Here is a 22,538-nt window from a genome sequence, read left to right as displayed (position 1 = left end):
TTTTCAAATGTATTTTTTGACAGTTTTCAAATCCATCACTTACATGTTTATATAATGTTTCGTGTAAATTATTATGAATTTCAAGTTTACTCAATAATGAAAAGATTTAATTTTGTGTAATTAATGTGTAAATAAGTAAGATAAATTATCTATTATTAATAACAATAAAATTATAACCTAATTTGAGGAATTTCAATTTTATTAGTTCAAATTAACCTATTTATTTAATGACGGCCGCCTGTTAAACAGCAATTTGGCGTGTCCTAATGATAAAATAATAATGATATACTGCTTCAGTGGATCCTACTAGCCTAGAGCTTGGAAAAAAAAATCAAGGATAAAAAAATCAAGGATGGCAAAAACATTAACGCAGTATTTGGTTGGACGGATTAAGTGTGATAAGATTATTTTAACACACTTAATCCTGCGTTTGGTACGATTTTTATTTAACCAGCTCAATCCTTCCTATGAGTGATTAGATGGTATTACGTGTGATAAAATAATAACTCCTTCTTCCGTAGGATTATTAATCCCTCCTCTATCCCTACTCTCTTTTCAATTTTACCCTTCTTCCTTCACCGCTATTGAACCACTTCAGCTGCCGGACCGCCGCCACCGCTCTCGCCGGACGACCGCCGTCGCCGGACCGCACCGCACAGCCGTCGCTGGAACGCCATCGCCGTCGTCGGACCGCCGACTCACCGCCATCGTCGGATCACCGCCGTCGCCGCCACGTCGGCTGCCGGAGTGGAAGAAGAAAAAAAAGAGGAAGGGCAATTTTGTCCTTTCATCAAAAATTTCAAAATTATCCTACACTTAAAATTTTACTAAACATACTACCATATATTACATATCTACGACAATCATTTTCTTTATCATTTACATACTAATCATTAGTTTATTTTATCCTGCAACCAAACGTAGAACGAGAGAAGTTGGGTGAATTTGGCTACCAGACCCTTTTCCATTTTAAGTCTTAGCTTAATTATGATAAATGTAGATAATTCGTTTACTTCCCCTCACCAAGACTTGTCGGTTTTCAGACAAATTCTAAGTTACATAGTTGTATAAGTGCATCATTGATGTGAAATCAAAAAATTATTATTTATCAATAACATGTAATATATAATTCTTGAACAAAACTAGAAAAAGAATCCTCCCTGGTTTTTTTAATTTTATCATATATGTTTTTCTTGTTGCGATTTTGATTCTTTATAGTGTCATTTTTTATTTTAATCATATATTTTTCGATTTTTTAGCTTTTATCGAGAGTGTTAATATAACACTATATATTTAATGTTTCATTCATCTCATGAAAAATGATTAAAATTATTCAAAAATACAAATATAACGGATCAACCCGGAGAAATCATCTCCACACAAGCACATAACACTGAACTTCATGATTGATACAAGGATGATAATTGATTTTATTTACGCAGATTAAACAAAATCACATGCAGAAAATCATCTTTAATCGATATATTCATATATATCCCCATACAGGAATTAAGCACCGAAAAGGGTAAAGATAATCCTTCATATGTATTATCCAGTACTAGCTAGTTAGCACTGATTTCGATTGCTTCTCCATCTTAACAAGTTGGCCGGCGCCGGTACAAAACTGGGGCTCCTTCGAGTTGCACAACTCCGAGATGATCAAGGCGGACCAAACCATGAGAGGCGTGATGAAAAGGATCAAACCCAACGGCACCATCCACAGCTGATGGTTACCGGAATGGTAATTGGTATCCCACCAAGCCAAGATCATGCCGCCTGTAACACTCAACATGAAGGAACCGACGCAACCCAGCCATGTCCTCAGCATCCTTTGAACTGAAGAGCTCCGGAGGGTGATTACTCCTCCGTGCGCTGATTCGTGATCGGTAGAGCTGCGCGCTGCCATCACGCCGATCGATTGGAGTCGGCGAGATATTCAAGAAGCTAGCATGGGTGGAGTGGAGGAATCTGTTTGAAAGGAAAAGAAAAATGGTTTGAATTTATTATGATTTACGGTGGGTAAGGGGGAAGGATTATGTGGGAAAGGTAATTATCAAGCCATTATTTACATACAACTATAGTCTATAAATCAACAAGGTTTTATTTTATCCGAAAAATTACGATTTTAGGTATGTAACTTAACTATTTTCTATTTTAAATTCTTTAAATCTCGGGTTGTCGTTTTAGTCATGTAAATTAATATTTATTCTCACTTTTGGTCTTTTCTTACCCTAATGATGACATGACGCTAGAGACGTCAGCAATATCCGACACAATGTCATCGGTTTTCGGTGTGACTCTATCAAATTCCGATAACAGTTAGGTGAAAAATGATAAAAAAAATATATATATATAATAAATAACAACTTTTAAAATCAAAATGAAAAATAATAAAATTACAATACTAAATTATAATATTTCTTATTTGTTTGTTCTTTCATGAGTAATTTATTGAAAGAATCTTATATTTAATCTAAAATTATTATGTATTCCACCAAAGTTTTTTAATGAAATTTTTTTACTCCTTTATTATTTGCTAAAATTCTCTTTTTCCGAATAAAATTAATATAAGCAAGAAATTTGGATTTTAAAAAAGAAAAGATATACTAAAATTGCTAGTGATATTTGAATTATGAAATTGGATTAATTAAGTTAAAGCCTTCCTCAACCTAGAGTTCTGCTTGGGGTTCCATCAGACGTGCCTTGTCTTCAAAGAATTTTCAGTGAAAGCAACTCTTTAATACATCTATATATACATATATATATATATATATATATGTATATATATATATATGTATATATATATGTATGTATGTATAGAAGTAGAATTATTGTTACAAATAATTTAGTATATATAATCTTCCTATAATTGATAATTTTTTATTAGGTAATAAGTATTTCCAGTCCCAATTTGACTGAAAAATTAGATTAATAATTCGACGAATTAATAATGTAATAATTTTTTTCCCATATAAAATTTTATGAAACGAATTTGCATGATAAACTAATATTTTACTTATATATATTTATGATATAAATTAATAATCCAGTTGTACCGTGGCTTTCATTGTTTCTTGTGACAACTAGTTACAGATAGATCAGTGCAGTCATTCTTTGTTTGTAGGAACTATGCATATGTTGTAGATAGTAAAATTATCCAAGGAATACAACAACATTTACAAGAGCTAATAAATTTATTCACGAGTCGTTAGAGTGTGTATATCCGACCGTCTACATTTATTCATATGTACGAAGTCCATGATTATTTATTTATTTATTTTTACGTAGAATCAACACGTGAGAATAAAAAAAGACTTTTAGATAAAAACATTGGGTAATATCAATTTTTTAGTGTTATGGATGTGATGATTAAGAGATTATAAATATGTGTGATAAAATAGGGATAAGATAGCATACTCATCATGTGGATAGACTCACGTTTGGTATCATTACGGACCAATTGATGAAATTGTGATAAATAAAAAATGAGACAAACACGATATTAATAAAAAAAATCACGTTTCATCTCATCTTCATCAAGTGTATCAAACGACATGGGTAGCAGTGCATTAACCAAAAAATCAATGTAAAAAAAAAACAATTTTTTGGAATTCAAACCCATTTGTGTTCTTGTGTGTTTAGCTTAGAATTTAGAAAAATAACAGAAAAAATACAATAAAATTAAATTAAAATTTACCTAGTTCCACGTACGTATCCTTTTGGTAATGGTCGTGCTTGGAATCTCAGGTGATGTCACGTAATCCTTTTCTTAGAAGAAGGACGATGACAAATATATTCTTTGGATCCTATATTTGTTGTGATAAATTAATGGTATACTAGTACATCAATTTTTAAGGTGTAATTTAAATATTTTTTTAATACAAAACTCTTATGAGATCGTCTTAGATAATAATTTTGTGAAACATATCTTCTAACCGATCCGACCCATGAAAACTATTAGTTTTTATGTCAAAATATTAGTTTTCATTTCAAATATTGGTCGGGTAGATCGTTTCACAAATACTGATCGTGAAATCGTATCACACTATACCAACTTTTTTTTAATGATTTTAAATTATGTAGTATGAAAATAAGGTTTGAAAATCTAATATTATACTTTCTTGAAATAACTAATAGATTGGTCATAAAATTTAGAAGTTCGATGATACAAAAATTAAGTGTTAACACAATTTAAAGGTGATATTTATAAATATAATTATATATTATTCTCCTTTCTTTTATTTATTTTATTCACGTGGACAGTGGACTTCTTGTAATATATGGTCAATCGGTTTGTTTAAATATATATATATATATATATATATATATATATATATATATATATAAATTTTAAAAGACTTACTTTACTTGAGAGGGACTCGAAGTCCTCTTGTCTGTAATAAAATCGTAATATTTGTTATCTTTTAAAAGATATTTTATTATCATATTACAATGCAACTCCATATATATCATAAATCCTAGAAATTTTATATATAAATATATATATATATTTTTATGGTATCATGTTATATATATATATATATATATATATATATATATATATATATATAACATGATACCATAAAAAATTCTTACAAGATCTGCCGCATCTCTGACAAGAAGTAGATACTTTGAAAAAAATATCAAATATATAACATTTTCCCGGGCTAATTGTAACAAGCGTATATGTGAAAATTTTGAAACACATAAAACCAAACAAATATATTAACAAAAAAAATATTAATAGATTTGTGAAGATCCGATTTTTGTTTCCTTTACCATACAATTAAATGATTGTAAGGAAATTTTAGCATAAGATTTTATTGTGTACATATTGGAGAATATTTTATATAGGAAATATGGAGATACTCTAGTATATACAATATTAAGTTAATTAATGTATGATCAAGCATGCAAATTTCGAAATAATTGGGAAGGAAATTTTTGCAAGATTTAAATATCATACAAAGTAAAGAATTAAGACATTTTATGGCATGGGGATTTCGAAAATCTCTTAGATTAAATGCCAATATTTTTTTAAGGATTAGAGGCTTGGTTAATTGGAAGAAAATCATCAAAAACCTTGCATCAAGACCATTGGATCTAGCCACCATATTTTCAAGCCAAATCAAGGGTCATGAGATCAAAAAATCTCCCAACTTAGGGAACCATATTTTCGAAATTAAGCAACGGTATTGGAGCCAAATTTTGAGAGGTGTGAAGCAAATTTTGGTAGGATTTTAGTGCCAAATTTAGAACCATCTCTCTCACCTATAAATACCACACCACATCTACTCATTCTCTACCCCATATTTTCGAAATCCCTTGCTGAAAAATCTCGAATTTCAGCAGTCTCCCCTTAGCCGAAATATTGCCCAAAAATCGTCCAAGAAATTAAGCCGAAGTTCTGTCCGAAGGAGGAGCAAGGAGTGATCCAATTTTCGAGTTGAGCATCCACGTCTTTAGCATCAATAAACACTGTAAGTGGGCTGTTTTAAATTTTGGTTTTATGCACATGAAAATTTCGGTTTTGTTGTTTAAAAATACGATCGAGTACCGTCGTTTTGTCTATACGTTTTTACGAAAGTTATTACGTTTATGTTTGACACTGTGAGGATTCCCTGAAAATGGGTGGAATTCCAACATATGGCCCTCAACAGTGGGATAGAACCGTTTTATGGCCTCGCCCCCTTAGATCATTAAAACTTAGGGACTGACGTCAGTAAACCGTTAAAGGTGAAAAATCGCAGTGTTATTATGTTATGGAATTTACGTTACGATTATGAAAAGCATGCTGTACGTTATGATATGTTTCGAAAATGTTATAAAATTGTTATGTTGTGTTCAATGTTCCCCATTTACTGAGTATTCCCAAAATACTCACCCCCTTACTCCCCCTCCCAGATAAGCCCGAAGAGCACGTTGAGGACGAAGAGTCGGAACAATTTTGGGGTTGGTGATTTGTTAGATTAGTAATAGGCTTTATTTCGAATTTTCTGATTTAAAAGAATTGTAAGACGCTTCCGCATTATTTACTATTTCGTTGGATTTCGCTATTGTAAAGACAATGTTATTTCGTGGAAATTATGGTATATAAACTGGTTCGGTTTACATTGTGATACGAAAGGCTTGTTGTTTCGATTGTGTGATTGTTAAACAACGCCGGTGTCAATCCCGAGTTTCAGGGCGTGACAAGATTTATATATCATTAGTTTTTTTAAAAATAAAAATTATTTAATTCTTTTGTAAGAAACTGAGAAACATATTTTCTCTAGTTGTAAGGAGTTTTATACCTTATTATTAAAAACATAAGGTTTTAAATATAATTAATTTTATATATTATATTCGATCGAGTTCAAGTTGAATATTCATCACCAAAATTGAGTTTGTGACACCCACGACTTGAACGAGTGCAGTTTTTTATATATATATTTTTAAGATGACACTCGAATTTATTATCGCTCGATATTCACTGAGTAAATCTGTAGACTAACACAGTAAATAATAATGATCTTGACGATTTTTGGTTTGACTAGATATAAATTTTTTAAAAAAGACCTATAAATCATAATATACACTCATATTCTTTCAGTTCACTAATATCTTTTGCAAAAAAAAAAAATAATAAAAATTTAAACAAAGTACTTAGTGATATCTCCAACTTGACATTGAATATTTCATCAATGTTTTTTTTAGACCCAAGCAATTACTCAGGAAATATGGTTAACCTGAGAATTCAACAAAAAATTTAATAAATAAATCTCAAAGAAATTAAGCATATTTTGCTTTAGATTGTGATTCCTTAATTTTGATGATAACAAATAATGTCTAACTGTTATAGGAGTCAACTCTCATTTTATGTATTTACAAGTGTCGAGCCAAAGTTCAAGAAGCCTAGCCGCATTGGTATCTCGTACCAGATTCTTCGAGGGAGATCATATGAGTGCCTAGCCGGACATTTAATAGCCCAATCGGACACTGAAAAGTTTTAGTACAAATGCTTTTCAAGCTGGATGACACAAAGTTCAAAGTAATCATACCTATCATCCCATTATTCTCAAAAAAAATCTTTTTGACCAATAATGCACGTGAAACAAGACTATCAAAATATCAGAATGTCTGCCAACAAGATAAATAATTTTTGTAGTCTTCTATCTATTCAAATCAAATTTCAAAGCCATTAGTTTCCATTTTTGGCAAGTCGCCAATAATTATTTAATGCAGTGTACGATGAAACAAGAAAGGATAGTAACAAAATTGTTTTTGCATAAGGAAAAAAAACAAAAGACGAACTTTGCTACGGATTTGAATGTTGAAGACAAATTCAATTGTAAAACAGAGTGTCTTCAAGTCACTTGGAGTTGACAACTACAAACCTTAAAAAAGCTCATAAGATTCATCGTATCATTCTAGCACTCTAAACTCACAAGGTTCTGAGCACTTTTACTTTAGATATTCTCAAGCCGCTCATTTGCCTCAAGTTTACTTTATACCTTTATGATCAATCAAAGCTTATTACTTCTAAGATGTTCTTTGAAGGCTAATTTCAGAGAGTTGTTAAACCGTTGAATCAAGAATATTCACATTTATAGAATTTGTATTGGTTGTTTGAATTGTACTAGGAGTTTCAATTTAGGCAATAGATAATTCCTAAATTTAAGTGAGTTTGTACAAGTTATTATTAACTTCCATAAAATACTCATGTCATTTAATTTTTTGAATTTTAATCCTTCTGGTATGACTTGTTTTTTCTCGAAGTACTTGTATATAATTGTCACTTGGTCCACTCGGACTATTCCACACTGTGAAACGCTTTCAAAAGTTGTCTAGCTGCATCAAGCTGGTCAAAAAATTGACTTATAAATCTAACAATTTTAAGTCTGGCTCAAAGATAATTTCGAGTTTAGAAAAAAATTAAAAGTGTTTGTTAACCCATTCTAAAATCTAAACTCGATCCTAATAAGTGACATCAAAACAGGTTTTCTCGACATTTTATATTAATCTATTCAAAATGTCTTATTTTAACAAGATTCATATGTTTTCAAAATAAGATTATAATGATTGTAAAAAAAAACGTGTGCAGACACATCTCTCTGCTCAGGATGATGTATGTGGCATGTTATCGAATATGATCTCATAAAGATCTTTAAAGCAAACATTGCTATTTCAATAATTGAAGTTGGAACTCTGATGGAGGAGAAGAACTTGTCTGAGTGGACTATCGGGGATAAGAAGAAGATCAATATAAACAATGTGGCTAAGATATTCTTTACAAGACACTGTACAAGAACATGTTCATTAAAATCAAGACTTGCTCAATGTCCAAAGAATCTTGGAGAAACTGAACCAGTTGTGCTAAATAATATAAATATATAGAATTCATCGACTTAAAATCATTATAAATAACAGAAGTATTTCAAAATACATCAACTAGCCAAATAAAACCACACTGAATACCTTCTGTGTGACAGACTCATTCAAAAAATATGTTGATTAAAAAAACTCGAAATACGACCACTGAGCAAACACTAAGCTACTCTACTAACTATTACATCCATTTGTTACAATTTTTGAATTTTACCTTTGTCCATACGTGTGAGGTTCATTTACTCTAATGACAAGTAATGATCAAACAATAATGATTTGATTTAAATTTTTAATGGAAAAAAGGTTTAAAATACTTTCAAATGGACCTCAGGGCCTAGAAAAATTTCGGCATAACCTCCTCGCAAATAGGACATTCGTAAAACTCAAGTAGCAATTTATAGCAAATATACTCTAAATAGAGTCATTTAAAACAAAAATCAAATTCAAACAACATATAGTCTTACTGACCAGGACTAAGAATAAATTAAAATTTACCCAATACTCATCAGATAATAAGAACCACAGAGTCAAATCAGAACATCACAAAAAAAACCAAATATCACTAGAGATACACGAGGGCTCTCCCCGGAAATTAAACTACAACACAAGACTGAAACAAACTTCAAGACATACATATAGACTAACTGGGAGACTCAACTGAATAGAACCAAGCAATTCAACCTCAATCCCGAGCTCCACTGGTGGAACCTCGGCCTCATGCTGCAAAATGACTCGAGAGATCTACTATGGTGACCAATAGCAACCACAATGCCCCCCCAGAAAAAACTGAGGTTATGATTCTGGTATGAAACAGTTCAACAATAATAACAATAAACATAAATCATGCACAATCATATAATAAAATGTAATATTCAATGCATGAAAATCTCAACGAATAATCAGGATAATATGAGCCAATAAACGATACGATGCCAATTGGAATAATGCTCGAGCAACAACACATAGGGGAGCCACATTGTCATGCAGCTAAACCGCCCTGCCAAGTATGCGAGGTATGTCAGGTTGTGCTGAATAACACCCCTGACTCGGCCTCCATACAGCTGATACGATACAGCAGGATGATACAACAGAACAAACTAGATGACACAATCCCAGCGCTCATCTCAAAAGGCTACACTAATCATGGGATTGTTCAATCACATCTACAATATCATATGTATAGGCCTAATAGTCACCCCATAATCTCGATATAAACAATAGTGCCAGATAATAATGTATATCAATAACGGGCTAACAAGAACGATATGACTCAACATGAATGTAATAACAGTATGCTCTATGCTAAATGCCAATAATATGTCACAGTAATAAACATATATCACAACGAAGACATTTAACAACTTAGAACAGTCAAAAAGTCATAGATACTATCAGTGCAACACAGAATGACAACTAAAACATAATTTATATTTTATCGTCGTATGTTACTGAGCTGTAACATACATCTACCAACTTGGCAAATCCAAATATCGACTTTACTTCAAGATCCTCGACCTAAACAAAACAAAACAAAAGCTGATCATGAAAACTATATTATATTCCAATGTCCGTTTTGGCACTAAAGAACATAAAATTTATATCTTGCTTACTATTAACTCAAATCAGTATCCGCTAATTGGAAATGAAAAAAATCAATTATCTAAGTTTTTCCGAAACCATATTCAAATTCTCAATCATTTGAACCCAACATTACATTGAACTCAAGATATTAAATATGTTCTCGGACAAAATTCTAGCCACTGAGCAGTTTCAATAAAACGAGTATACTCTCCATTATTGATAGACTTTAACGATTCTCGTACCATTTCGAAGATAACTTGTAGATATACAACTTTCATTTGAACCAGAATTCCAAATGCACAGAGGTCATATTATCGAATTACATAAGCCTTTCTACACAGCTCAAATGCATAATTGGGTTTTGACACATTTTAGTAGAAAAATCATATCAAATCCGTTTTTAATCGAAATCCCATTTTTCCAGTGGCATAAACAGATAACTTAAAGCACTAAAATGTTTTTTAGGTCATTTCTACAAATTCAAGCTGTAAAAATCGCAGCAACACAAAAACCTCACCCAAATCCGGGAGAATTCGTGCAGAAAACAGAACATCGGAACAGCAGCTTCCATCTACCCGAATCCTTGCTCAAAAGTCGCAATTTATGGTTTGAATCGAACTTAGGATGTTAGGAAGACAACCTTTCAAGAATATTTGAGTTTCAACTTGAGACGGATGAGATATAGCAATTTTACGGCAATTGCTACAAAGGTTGCGGGAAGAAGATTTGAGGGAAATGAGTTTTCTTTCCTCTCTCTTCCGTCCTTGTCTCGTTTCTTTTGTTTAGAATGAGGTGTGTGTCTGTATGTATAAATATAATAATTGGTCACTTGTTTTTATTTTTGCTCTCGTGTATCATTTAAATTTTATATGTATTTTATATCATTAAATTATATGATATTCTAAAATATATATTTTTAACACACTCTCGAAAAAATTAAGGAAAAATTTATACAGGAGCTTACAATACGTCATCTGGTCTAATTTTTTATCTTACCGAAAAAAAAAATACTAACCAATTCATTTCTTGACATAGTATAAGTTAGTTTCAAAATCTAACTATTAAAAGTTACGGGTTGAGATTACCCTTTATATACCAAATTATGATATATTGCCCAATTTGAAAGTAATGTAAATTTAATTTAAATTAATGTAAAATTTCGTATAAAATGTAAAAATAAAAATAAAAAAATTGATGTCATTGAAATACGTGGTGATCCATTTTTAAAAATGAATTGTGTATTTATTTTGCACTTAAAATGTTCTTTTTATATGTAAATAAATTTATATATTTTCGTCACATGGACTTCTTGAACTTTAATTTTTCATCAAATAGTCTCAACCCATACCTACACGTAGAATCGAAAGCAAAAAATAAAATAAAATATATGCAGACACAAATTCATTAAATGTGATTTTTTAATGATATAATTAAAATTTAACAAAAAATGCAAGTCTTAAAGGTTGGAATTGCAAAAGAAAAAGGCTCCGAAATGGGCTTTGATTAGACATTGACCAGCCCATGTAGCCTATAATCTATCCCAAGGCCCAAACTGTTCTAAATCAAGCCCCGGCCTACATAATCCATCCATGATCAAACAACAATGCTACAGAACATAAAATAACTCTGATTAGGAAAAAATTTGGAGAAAGATCAACCTAAGGTTGAGCATATTAAACGTAAAAAAGCGTAGTTAAGGGCGATTAAGCTTGAATTTATTTATTTTTAAACATTTTTAGTACTTTTGTTGACATCAATGCAACGTGGATGTATGTAGTGTATTAGATAATTTTTGTTATCGGATTACATAATAAAAAAAAGAGCAGTTATCTTGTGAGATTCTCACGAATCTTTATCTGTAAGATAGTAATAAAAGTAATAATTTTTCATGGATGACCCAAATAAGATATATGTATCACAAAATACGACCTGTGAGACTGTCTCAGATAAGTTTTTGCCATAAAAAAGTTATTTTAATCTGTTATTCTGATTTTTGAAATTAAAAAATAGTAAAATGAGACGGAGGTGGTCCAATTATCTATGTTTTCTAGCTCTTTTAGTTTTAATAATATCGAAGCCATAGATTAGATTTTCTAGTGGCCCATGGATAGCCGTCAGTGCAAATAAATTCCAACTTTCCCTACAGAGAAGTCGGAATCATCCATTGGTATTCACCGGAAGTATTCTTTTTGCTCCAACTTTTCGAAATTACATGATTTTGACAGACGATCTGCATCAGTTTGGGGATACAAAAGAAGGAACATGTGCTCAGTCTGTTGCCAAATTGGGTCCTTTTCGATTGTACAGATGTTGGATTTTCGTAACAAGATCGGTGCAAAGTGTGGACCAGCTATTAGTTCAATCAATGTTCGAAGGGATAGCAGCCCATCTCTAGAATTAGTGGTAGGCGGCAGTTCAGTTTGATCGATTCATTTGCGTGACTGCGATATTGTCTTAAATACGGATTAATTGTAGGTTTCTCCATCCCTGCTGGTTGTAATAACCAAGATTAATCAGTAATTTTAATAATATATATTTTAACTTTAAATCTAATGACTCGTGTTTTGTTGTTTATATATGGACGATTGAAGTACTGTGAAATTTGGTTGAAGGGATTCGGCTGATTTCTGTTTCATTGACAAGCTAGGTTGGATGGATTTCTGGGTTTCTCTGTTTGGCTAATGGGCCAACATTCAAATAGCTGTTTCATTGACAAGCTAGGTTGGATGGATTTCTGGGTTTCTATGTTTGGCTAATGGGCTAACATTCAAATAGGGATGTAAACGAACCAAATCGTTTGTGAACTATTCGAAGCTCGATTCGATAAAAGCTCGTTTGAGCTCGTTTAATGAGGCTAGTTAAGATAAACAAATCAAACTCAAGCTTTACAGTATTCGTTTCGTTAGTTCGTGAACATGTTCGTTGGTAAGTTCATGAGTAATCTTTTAGATGAAAAAATAATAGTTTTGATATTTGATTTATTGATTTTGTATATTATTTATGAAATATATAGAAAAATCTATTAAATTTATTTATTATAATAAATTTACAAATTTTAATAAGAATAATATATTTTTATTTAAATATATAATTTATTTTTTAATTAATTTAATGAAAATTTAAATGTATAATTCATATTTAATAAGCTTGTTTAGGTTCGATAAAAACTTGAATAAGCTTGTGAGTCATGCATATATTTGTTAAATAAAGCTCGAGTTCGGTTCGATTATAAACGAACCAAGCTCAAACATTCAAGAGTTCGGCTCGGCTCGGCTCGACTCGATTACATCCCTAAAATTTGAATACTTGGATTAGTTTTATTCGAGTTCGAGAACACACACATACATGTGTCACGCTATCATGTGTTAATATACAGACGATTGAAGTACTGTGGAATTTGGTTGAAGGGAATCGGCTGATTTCTGTTTCATTGACAAGCTAGGTTGGATGGATTTCTGGGTTTCTATGTTTGGCTAATGGGCTAACATTCAGGCTTCATTGAATTTGACCCATTGTTGTGAAAACCGAATAAACCAAACCCATTTAAAATCGGTTAATCGATTGTTTAATTCTAAAAATAAATAAATTATATTTTTAAAAATAAAAAGTTTAAAACCAACAAGAATATAGAGGTTACACAGCCACGGTCCACAACAAATGTATATAATGAAATTACTAATATTATTTAGGCTTTCTTATTTTCAAAAATATAGGTTATTTAGGCGTTATGAATTTCCAAAATAAAAGAATCGAATTCTCGAATTTGTTCGGGTCGGTTTGTATGAATCCTCACCTCTATCAAAATGTGGGGGAGAGGAGAGACACCAATAGCTCAAATTAGAGTGTAAACGAACGAATCGAGTCGAATATGATTAAAATCTGAATACTTAGATTAGTTTTATTCGAGTTCGAGAACACACACATGTATGTGGAAGTGGACTCCGGGATGAGTGGCAAAATTGGAAAAAATGAGTCCGGCCACTTGGTCAACAACCCCACGTTGTTTAACAACAATACCTATAATTTGGTTGGCCTATTATTCAAGCAATTTCCATTTCTCTGCTTGGGGTCGTTGTTGAGCGATCTCTCTCTACATCTACTTTCTTCCTACACGCTTTGAACCCATAAAATGGACATCGTCTCCAGTCTATAGCTATCCTACACTTTATTCATGTGTTTCACAGATATTTGATCTTTCGTAGAGTTGTCTTCATCACTTCTTTCCTCAGATAGATCAACCAGCTTCTTGACTATTTATATACACTCGACAATGGGGAGAGGTGGAGGAATGAGTAGTATAGAGATGGAAGAGGAGAGGCTAATGGCGGATGTTGAATTCAAGGATTCTTCTTCCATGGTCATCAAAATTCGGCGAAAGCTGCCTGATTTCTTGAAATCCGTGAAGTTGAAGTATGTGAAATTAGGCTATGGCTATTCATGCAACCCCGGGAGTGCTCTCCTTTTGGTCTTCGTGCTCCTGCCTTTGTTCATAGCCACCACCATACAGCTCACTGGCCTAACATTTAGCCTCTTTTCTAACATATGGATGACTCAAACGCTTCTTTTGGACACTGCCCCCGTTCTGATCGGTTCGATTGTATTGATTTTCTTGTTGGGGATCTATTGGGCCAAAAGGCAAAGGCCGATCTATCTGGTCGATTTTGCATGCTACAAGCCAGAGGATGAACGCAAAATGTCTGTGGATTCGTTTTTGAAGATGACCGAAGAGAATGGCGCTTTTCAACAAGACTCGATCGACTTCCAGAAGAAAATAGCGTATCGTTCCGGACTTGGCGATGAGACGTATTTCCCGAGAGGAATTACGTCACGCCCGCCCAATCTGTCGATGAAAGAAGCTCGACTGGAGACCGAAGCTGTCATGTTCGGTGCATTGGATTCTCTGTTCAAGAAGACAGGTATCAAACCCGAGGATATTGGAATTCTTGTAGTGAACTGCAGCTTATTCAATCCAACCCCATCTCTTTCCTCCATGATTGTCAACCATTACAAGCTCAGAGCTGACATCAAAAGCTTCAATCTTGGAGGAATGGGATGCAGCGCTGGGCTTATATCCTTAGACCTTGCCAAACACCTACTCCAGACAAACCCAAACACTTACGCAGTTGTGGTGAGTACAGAAAACATAACCCTCAATTGGTATTTCGGAAACGACCGTTCCATGTTACTCTGCAACTGCATATTCCGTATGGGCGGGGCTGCCATTCTGTTATCCAACAAAACCCGAGACAGGAAACGGTCGAAGTACGAGCTTGTGCACACTGTTCGAACCCACAAAGGAGCGGACGACAACAGCTACAACTGTGTCTACCAGAGAGAAGATGAAAAGGGGACAGTGGGTGTTTCATTAGACCGGGAGTTGATGGCCGTCGCTGGGGACGCTTTGAAGACAAACATAACCACATTAGGTCCTCTAGTATTACCATTTACAGAACAAATGATGTTTCTGGTCACTTTACTGAAGAGGAAGCTTGTGGGTGCTCAGGTGAGGCCTTATATTCCCGATTTCAAGCTAGCTTTCGAGCACTTCTGCATCCATGCAGGTGGAAGGGGGGTGCTGGATGCGATCCAGAAGAATCTGCAGCTCACGGAATGGCACATGGAGCCATCCAGGATGACCCTGCACCGGTTCGGGAACACGTCTAGTAGCTCGTTGTGGTATGAATTGGCTTATACTGAAGCTAAAGGTAGGGTCTTCAAAGGAAATCGTGTGTGGCAGATCGCATTCGGGTCAGGTTTCAAATGTAACAGCGCGGTTTGGAGAGCTCTGAGGGAAATCCCTGCTCGAGAATGCACAGCTAATCCATGGTGTGATTGTATCGACAATTACCCCGTTCCGGTTGAACTTGGATCTTGATTTGGATATTACTGCTAAACTTGAATCTATTCTCTATCAAGTATGTGTGAAGTCTCTTAAATCTCTAACGTTCCACCAAAGAACGTTTGCATGATGTCTTGTACACTGGTTTTTATTTTTTACTACATCACAATCAATTACATGGACTTAAATGAAATAAGTTTTCTTTTTCCCCAAAATTATTGAAATGAATTTTGCTTCTTTATACATTATTGGTTTTCTTTTAGATACAGTAAAAAAAATTTGATTGACCAAAATATAGTAAAGTAAACCAAATTATATTATTCTTTTATGGCAATCCTTCACTCAAATATTTCAGTTAAGACAAAACCAACCAACTTGTTCCGTCATAATTTTGTTCATATCATTAATGTTATAAGTGCATGTTTTCCAAGAAAAAATAAATCGGAAAGAAGAAATTTTAGCATAGGAACGAGCGAGTAAAAAAAAGGGGTACGTAAATGCCAGTGAAGCTTTGAAAGAATTAAAGCAATATTGTCTATTTCGGTTTCAAGTTTCGATGAAAAAAAATAGGGATATGATCGAGTCGAGTCGAGCTGAACTCTTGAATGTTTGAGCTTTTGGATATAATACATTTATTACAAGATTTTTAAATTAATTATATTTTCAATTACTCCATACAATTTCAGTCATGGTTCCCAAATTATAATTCCTTGGTTTTTTTTTTTCCCGGTTTGGAATCTAAATCGTTTTAGAAGAGATAGTTCGTGTCTTGTGTTTACGTGGTCTGATTTATTCATTATGTGTGAAAATAAACACATGAAATTCAACAATATATATACTAACTATCAATTGCTTCGAGCTAAGGTAACCAGATCAAATTTGACAGAAGAAAAGACTAAAAAATTACATAAAAAAATATAATATTGTTTTACAATTATAAAAGAAATAATATGTATTGTATTTTTTCAATGAAGAAAATGGAAAAAAACTTAAAAAATAATCTTGCATCTTCATATTTTTTTCAATTTTATTTTTTTTATCTGGAGTATTGATATGATTCTACACACATCAACATAAAAAAAAATAGACAAAATTGAAATTTGAAAACATAAATGACAAAAATCGGAACGAGACAAAAAATATAATTTTAATTCCCTTATTATTATTATACAACGGTGATAATGAATTATTCATATGCATTAAGTGAAACATAAGATTATTTTCAACGATATGATTGCTTTTACGAATAGTAGTGGCCATGGAGAAACAGTACTTGCAACAAACAAAAGAACCAAAAGCTATGCATATTATTTTTCATTCGAAAAAAGAAAAGAAAAGTATTTTACTACTATACGTTTGTTCATGATGATGAAGTCAGTGGAACACGATTGCGATATTCAGCAAGCCCCCACAGTGGGTAAATATTTCTATATGCTGCGTAATGTAACATGCAGTTTTTCATAAAAACACCCGTGATTTCTTGCTGAGGGAAATCACCATTTTCAAGCTGGGAGTTTATCAGAAGCTTTGCTCCACGGTGGAGAGGTGTTGGATCTCTCTCGGCCTGTTGTTTACACAGAGCAAGAGACTCAACTTTTAGTGATATTGGTTTTAATTAGAAATGGGATTTTGTAGCAAGAGGTTGCTCACCTGCCCTGAATGGATCAGACCCATCAAAGCCCATGCAGTGTGCACCAAGTTCGACCGGTTGTGTTCCAATGGCACGTACACCTGTCTCTTATATATGTATTAGATGAATCTTACATACACTTGATTATTAGGATAGGATGGATAGGATAAATTGAAAATTACCTTGTTTGGGCATGAAAGGTAGCTTTCTCCCCAACCACCATCGTCCCTCTGTGCTTTCAGTAGAAAATCGACACCTTTCCGAACAGCCAAACAATTATTGTAGGTTTTGCCAGCAGCAGCAAGTCCTCCCAGTGCAAACCAACAGCCATATGTAAAGCAAACGCCCCAGTTTCCATACCTTTTCGACAAACAAATTAAGGAAAGAAACCATTTAAGATAACATCACATGAGTGTGTAAAATTGATCTTCTGAAATTATTTTGATTAAATGGATGAAAAATGTATACCATGATCCATCAGGCCTTTGAATATCTTCGAGGTATCCAGCAGCCTTGGTGATGAAGTTCTTTATTTCTTTTTTCCTGTGCTCGGGATACAACTTCTTGAACAGAACAAGAGCTTGGATTGCTGATGAAGTGCACTCAACATACCTACATACATCGAAAATCTCATTAAAGATTATTTGAAATCAAACGTGTGTTACTCAAAGAAACTAATAAAAGGGGTAATGGGATGAAGATGATTAGATGAATCTTACTCGTGCTCTACGACAATATCAGCGAAGAACTCGGTAGGGTTGAGCACCTATCGAATCAAAAAAAAAAAATTTATTTGGATTCTTGGTGCGAGAAATCAATAGAATTTATCACAAAAGCATGTTTCTTAAAGATGAATTCTTGTTTTGATCAAGAATATATACCTCCAACCAGTCTGAGGCTCCTGCAGGCTCCCATGCTGCTAAACCACCATTTTTGCTCTGCAGAGAAATCAATATGTTTACAGCATTGTACAGTCCTTGAGCTTCCATTTTTTCTCCAACAATTTCCGCAGGCATCAGAGCGAAGAGAAGGCAGCACTAACAAAAAGGAAACAAGAAAAACGTCGAACAAATAAGCACTCCGTTTCCAAGAATCTATCGTTTTTCTTTACAGACAAGGAGGGATACCTTCAATCCTTCAGCGGTACAATCTGACACTTGCCATCCATGATCCTGATCCGAAAATGTCCATGACCCTTTAGAGATATGGCGGTACATACTTTTAAAGTCACCCGAAGGATCCTCTTTTACCTGCATGTTCAATTTCAGCAGCACATTTCAACCAAGTCAACACATTAATTAAAAAACTTAACTAGAATTATAAATACCTGAGATTTTTTGATGAAATCATGCCCTTTCTTTAAAGTCTCGCCTATTTCGTCGCTCAAATTACTAGCTAACAACGCTTGAATTGCGAAACCAGTATCCCATTCTTGACTTCCAAAACTCTGCATTTCAAATCCAATTTGTTTCTTTCAATATCTATCCATTTAAAATTAGAAAATATCATGTTTGGTGTCTAGATAATTACTGAATTACCTGCATTTTCATGCCATCTTCAGCAACCCATATATAGTCAGGGATTCTAGCAAGATGTTTCTTGAAATAGTCTCCATTTGGATCCTCAACCCAACAAGCCAACATACACAACACCTTTTCGACGCATCCGATTGTGATATATCTGCTATTTTCATCTTCATAATGGATGTGCTTCATAGTCACTTGGAGAGCCTTTTCTCTTAGCTTGTTTAATGGCCAACGAGTCAAGAAAGGCTCGGTTAATATGTAACAACTGTCCCATATCAAATCTTGTATTAATGGGTGAGGATAATACAGATCCTCCTGCATTCAAGTTTAAAATTTACAAACTTGTTTTCAAGTAACAGAGAAGTGAGAAAAAGAGAATTTGCACCAGTGATCAACGATTTACCTTTGCACAGCGATGTCGTACGCTTCTCCAGTTGATTTGTTCATAGGGCTGATCATATAATTCCTCTCTTAACTGTAAAATGAGGGGAGTGATAGGTCCTACAAATCTCTTGCCGTATAAATATGACATTGGCATGTATACCATTCGGCAGTAGCACCACATTTTTGCTGCATTTTAGTTGAGAAAAACATAATCACATTATGAGTACTAATGCGCGCGCGCACATAGACATATGTATGAATGTTTATATATGTATATGTACATGTCCGTACCTGGATGCATAGGGAGAAAAGATGGGAGAAGCCAAAACTCAGGCGGCATTGGGTTGCTTCCAGACCAGTCAAATAATCCTAGTATCTACACGAAAAATTAATAAAAAGTTGTAATCATTTTCCTGATTAAGAATATATAATTCAATCCAGAAAGACACAGAGTTGTGATAGCATAGTGTATGTAACATACAGAAAGCCATGTTTTTCCCCAAGATGGTATAGCCGTAACAGTTCCATGATCGAGTATCCATTTTCTTGCTCTAGCACACGCGTTGTTTTCCCCAGCATCTGGCCCTTCTCCGAGTATACGCATACAAATGTAACTGAGTGCAGTGCAGAACATAGTGCTGTGGCCTTCTATGTGTAGACCCCAGCCACCGTCTTCATTCTATGGATTGCAATTATTTATTTTCGAGACCATTATTATATTTAATCATCAATCAAGAACATGAATTTATTTCGTTATAATAATTCACACCTGGTGACAATGCATGTAACGGAGAATTTCTTTACGATGTTCTAATGGAAAAATGGTGTTGAGATGGCCTGTAATATAAAGGATCATGACCTGCATATGAAAATTTTAATTACCATTTGTTTATACAAATACATTTCGCAAGAAATATGGCTTTGAGACCAAATATTGTGTGACAAACGACTCACAAGAGGTTGAAGAAAGAACAAGGGACCGGCATTTTCGGCCGGCCAGTGACCGTCACTGGCTTGCAAAGCTGAGAAGAAGTGGACCGCTCTACGCAGCGTGGCGGTGGTCGCCTCGTAAGTTATGTCTTCATCATCACCAACCTTCACTTGGGCGATTTGTTGTTTGAAATTCTTTTCATGCAGGAACTGATCATTAAAATTTGATGATTTAAAATATTATAATAAATCATCATCTTCATCATCAAAATAGATTTGAATAATTTGTGGAATAACCTCATTTTTTTCATTTTCTAAAATATTGACTTTGTTAATGACATATGAAAATTCAAAATGCCATAATCTAATCAACAAAATTAAATCAACAAGCTCAATATATATATATATATATATATCAACAAGAATATAATGCATGCGGTTAATTTTCATTGAACCTGAATCCTCCACAAGAGATCACTGCTAGGCTTGACCTGGTCCCGGTTGTCCCAAAACTGCCGACGGGCATCCTCCGCTTCTTGACGGAGCTCCGGTGTCCCGTAATTCGGGTCGAACTCCCACGTCTGCCGACCAACGTAATTATTGGTGCTGTAAAGGTAAGGACTGTCAACTCCTTCAGCAATCTTTAGTCTCCACATATTTCAGTTTTTTTTCCCTAGCTAACCTGCAAGGTTGATCAAGAATAGCTGAAAATTGTATGGAAGAAGATGGCGGCGGCCTGATTTATTAGTTTTACATGATGTTCGGTTTCTTCTTCTCATCGTTTTAAGCAAATCGGTAGCATAGCATGTATGTTGCGTGGAGTTTAGTTACTGAAGTTGACGAACACAAGGAACTAAACAAAAAGTTTGCAACGGCACACACATGATCAAGCAAGTTTCAGCATATATCTTACGAAACACTCCAATATTCGCAACTTTTCATGTAATAAAATACGTGACCAGATTTAAAAACAAAAAAATCCATGCATCAAATTAAACAGCAAATTTCCATTGCAACTTATGAATCAAGTTGAACAGTTATTGATATACCTTTCCCTGAAAATCGGCTTGAGTATATAGTATAAAAAAAAAGGTTGATCCCGGAATTTTGTGGACAATTCAGTTGATTTGGTTCCAATTTGATATCTTCATGTATGATATTGGGCAGTCTTTTGTAGGTAAAGATTTTGGGTGCTTTCACTCCTAAAACCTTTGTGGGTTGGCAAAATAAAGCTGTGCTTTTTTTGTTGGTAAATACAGATGACTATATATAATATATATATAGAGAGAGAGACTGAGGGGTCGTAAACGATGTATTAATCGATAATTATTATTTAAAGACAAACTCTTGTGTGAGACGGTCTCACGGGTCGTATTTTGTGAGACAGATCTCTTATTTGGGTCATCCATAAAAAAATATTACTTTTTATGCTAAGAATATTATTTTTTATTGTGAATATTGGTAGAATTGACCCGTCTATAAATATTCGTGAGACCGTCTCACGAGAGAAATATTCTTATTTAAATTATAAATATGCATATGTTGGTATTATGCCATTTCTTGTACTTTTTCGAGTGTTCGTAGTGGGAGTCAAAAATTGAGGTGGTAATCTATAATTAATGCTCAGGTCAATATGGATACCACTGGTGATAGTCTACATAAATCCCGCGTAAGAATTAAGAGAGAATATTAAAATTAAACTTTTTAATTTTAATTTTTTTAAAAAAAAATTAAAGGAATTTATTTTGTAAAATTCAATTGAAGATTTCTAAGATGAATAATAATTTCAAGATCAAGAATCTAATTATGCTTTTGTGCGTCGATCAATGGAGATCCCATCAATTGTCGATAACTAATGAATAATGATAGTAGCTTAAATTTTGTCCATTGTAAGATTCCTAAAACAAACACTATTCGCATTTATGGATTAAATTAAATAATTTAATCACATAATTGTTAATTATTTTTTTAATAAAAACATTGGACTAATTTTTTAATAATGTGTTATAAAATGACAAGAAAAATGTCTAAATCTTACTTTATATCTTGAAAAGAAATACAGCACTAGCAATATACTAAATACTAATGGTGTGGTATGGTTGATGAGTCTTTTTTTATTGCTAATTCACACTAATCTCACCCACTCGACGTCGTATAATTAATTACACTCAGACAAATTATTCATATATCGCCTTTTCTATTATTTCATACCACGTATCAATACAGGTTATCACGACGTTATGTGAATGTACGCTTTGTGATACTTGAATTTGATGTATTA

At 33.5% G+C, this 22,538-nt stretch overlaps 2 protein-coding genes across 5 annotated transcripts; one reads left to right on the top strand and one right to left on the bottom strand.

The window, feature by feature from the left end:
- Nucleotides 1-14,012: 14,012 nt before the first annotated feature.
- LOC140813742 (3-ketoacyl-CoA synthase 1-like) lies at nucleotides 14,013-16,002 on the top strand. Its single transcript, XM_073172424.1, has one exon. It carries the CDS (start codon nucleotides 14,219-14,221, stop codon nucleotides 15,821-15,823), a length of 1,605 nt encoding a protein of 534 aa, XP_073028525.1. The 5' UTR covers nucleotides 14,013-14,218; the 3' UTR covers nucleotides 15,824-16,002.
- A 1,065-nt stretch (nucleotides 16,003-17,067) lies between these two features.
- On the bottom strand, nucleotides 17,068-21,488 carry LOC140813741 (beta-amyrin synthase 1). 4 transcript variants are annotated; one of them, XM_073172421.1, is made up of 16 exons: nucleotides 21,307-21,488; nucleotides 20,713-20,939; nucleotides 20,282-20,467; nucleotides 20,097-20,186; nucleotides 19,809-20,006; nucleotides 19,619-19,703; nucleotides 19,347-19,513; nucleotides 18,956-19,258; nucleotides 18,745-18,864; nucleotides 18,545-18,667; nucleotides 18,299-18,454; nucleotides 18,137-18,183; nucleotides 17,886-18,029; nucleotides 17,600-17,777; nucleotides 17,438-17,518; nucleotides 17,068-17,351 (listed from the first exon to the last, which is right to left on the bottom strand). In XM_073172421.1, exons 2-16 carry the CDS (start codon nucleotides 20,911-20,913, stop codon nucleotides 17,148-17,150), a joined length of 2,283 nt encoding a protein of 760 aa, XP_073028522.1. In that variant the 5' UTR covers nucleotides 20,914-20,939; nucleotides 21,307-21,488; the 3' UTR covers nucleotides 17,068-17,147. The 4 variants fall into 4 exon arrangements, with proteins under 4 accessions (XP_073028522.1, XP_073028523.1, XP_073028524.1 ...); XM_073172422.1 differs by having other exon boundaries at nucleotides 20,713-20,934; XM_073172423.1 differs by lacking the exon at nucleotides 21,307-21,488 and having other exon boundaries at nucleotides 17,442-17,518; nucleotides 20,713-21,026.
- Nucleotides 21,489-22,538: the final 1,050 nt, after the last annotated feature.

The sequence above is a fragment of the Primulina eburnea genome, chromosome 15 (genome assembly GCF_022965805.1).
Source record: "Primulina eburnea isolate SZY01 chromosome 15, ASM2296580v1, whole genome shotgun sequence".
In the NCBI taxonomy this organism is placed as follows: domain Eukaryota; kingdom Viridiplantae; phylum Streptophyta; class Magnoliopsida; order Lamiales; family Gesneriaceae; genus Primulina; species Primulina eburnea.
The sequence above is the reverse complement of the archived record's forward strand: the minus strand, read 5'-3'. Positions and strand labels throughout refer to the sequence as shown.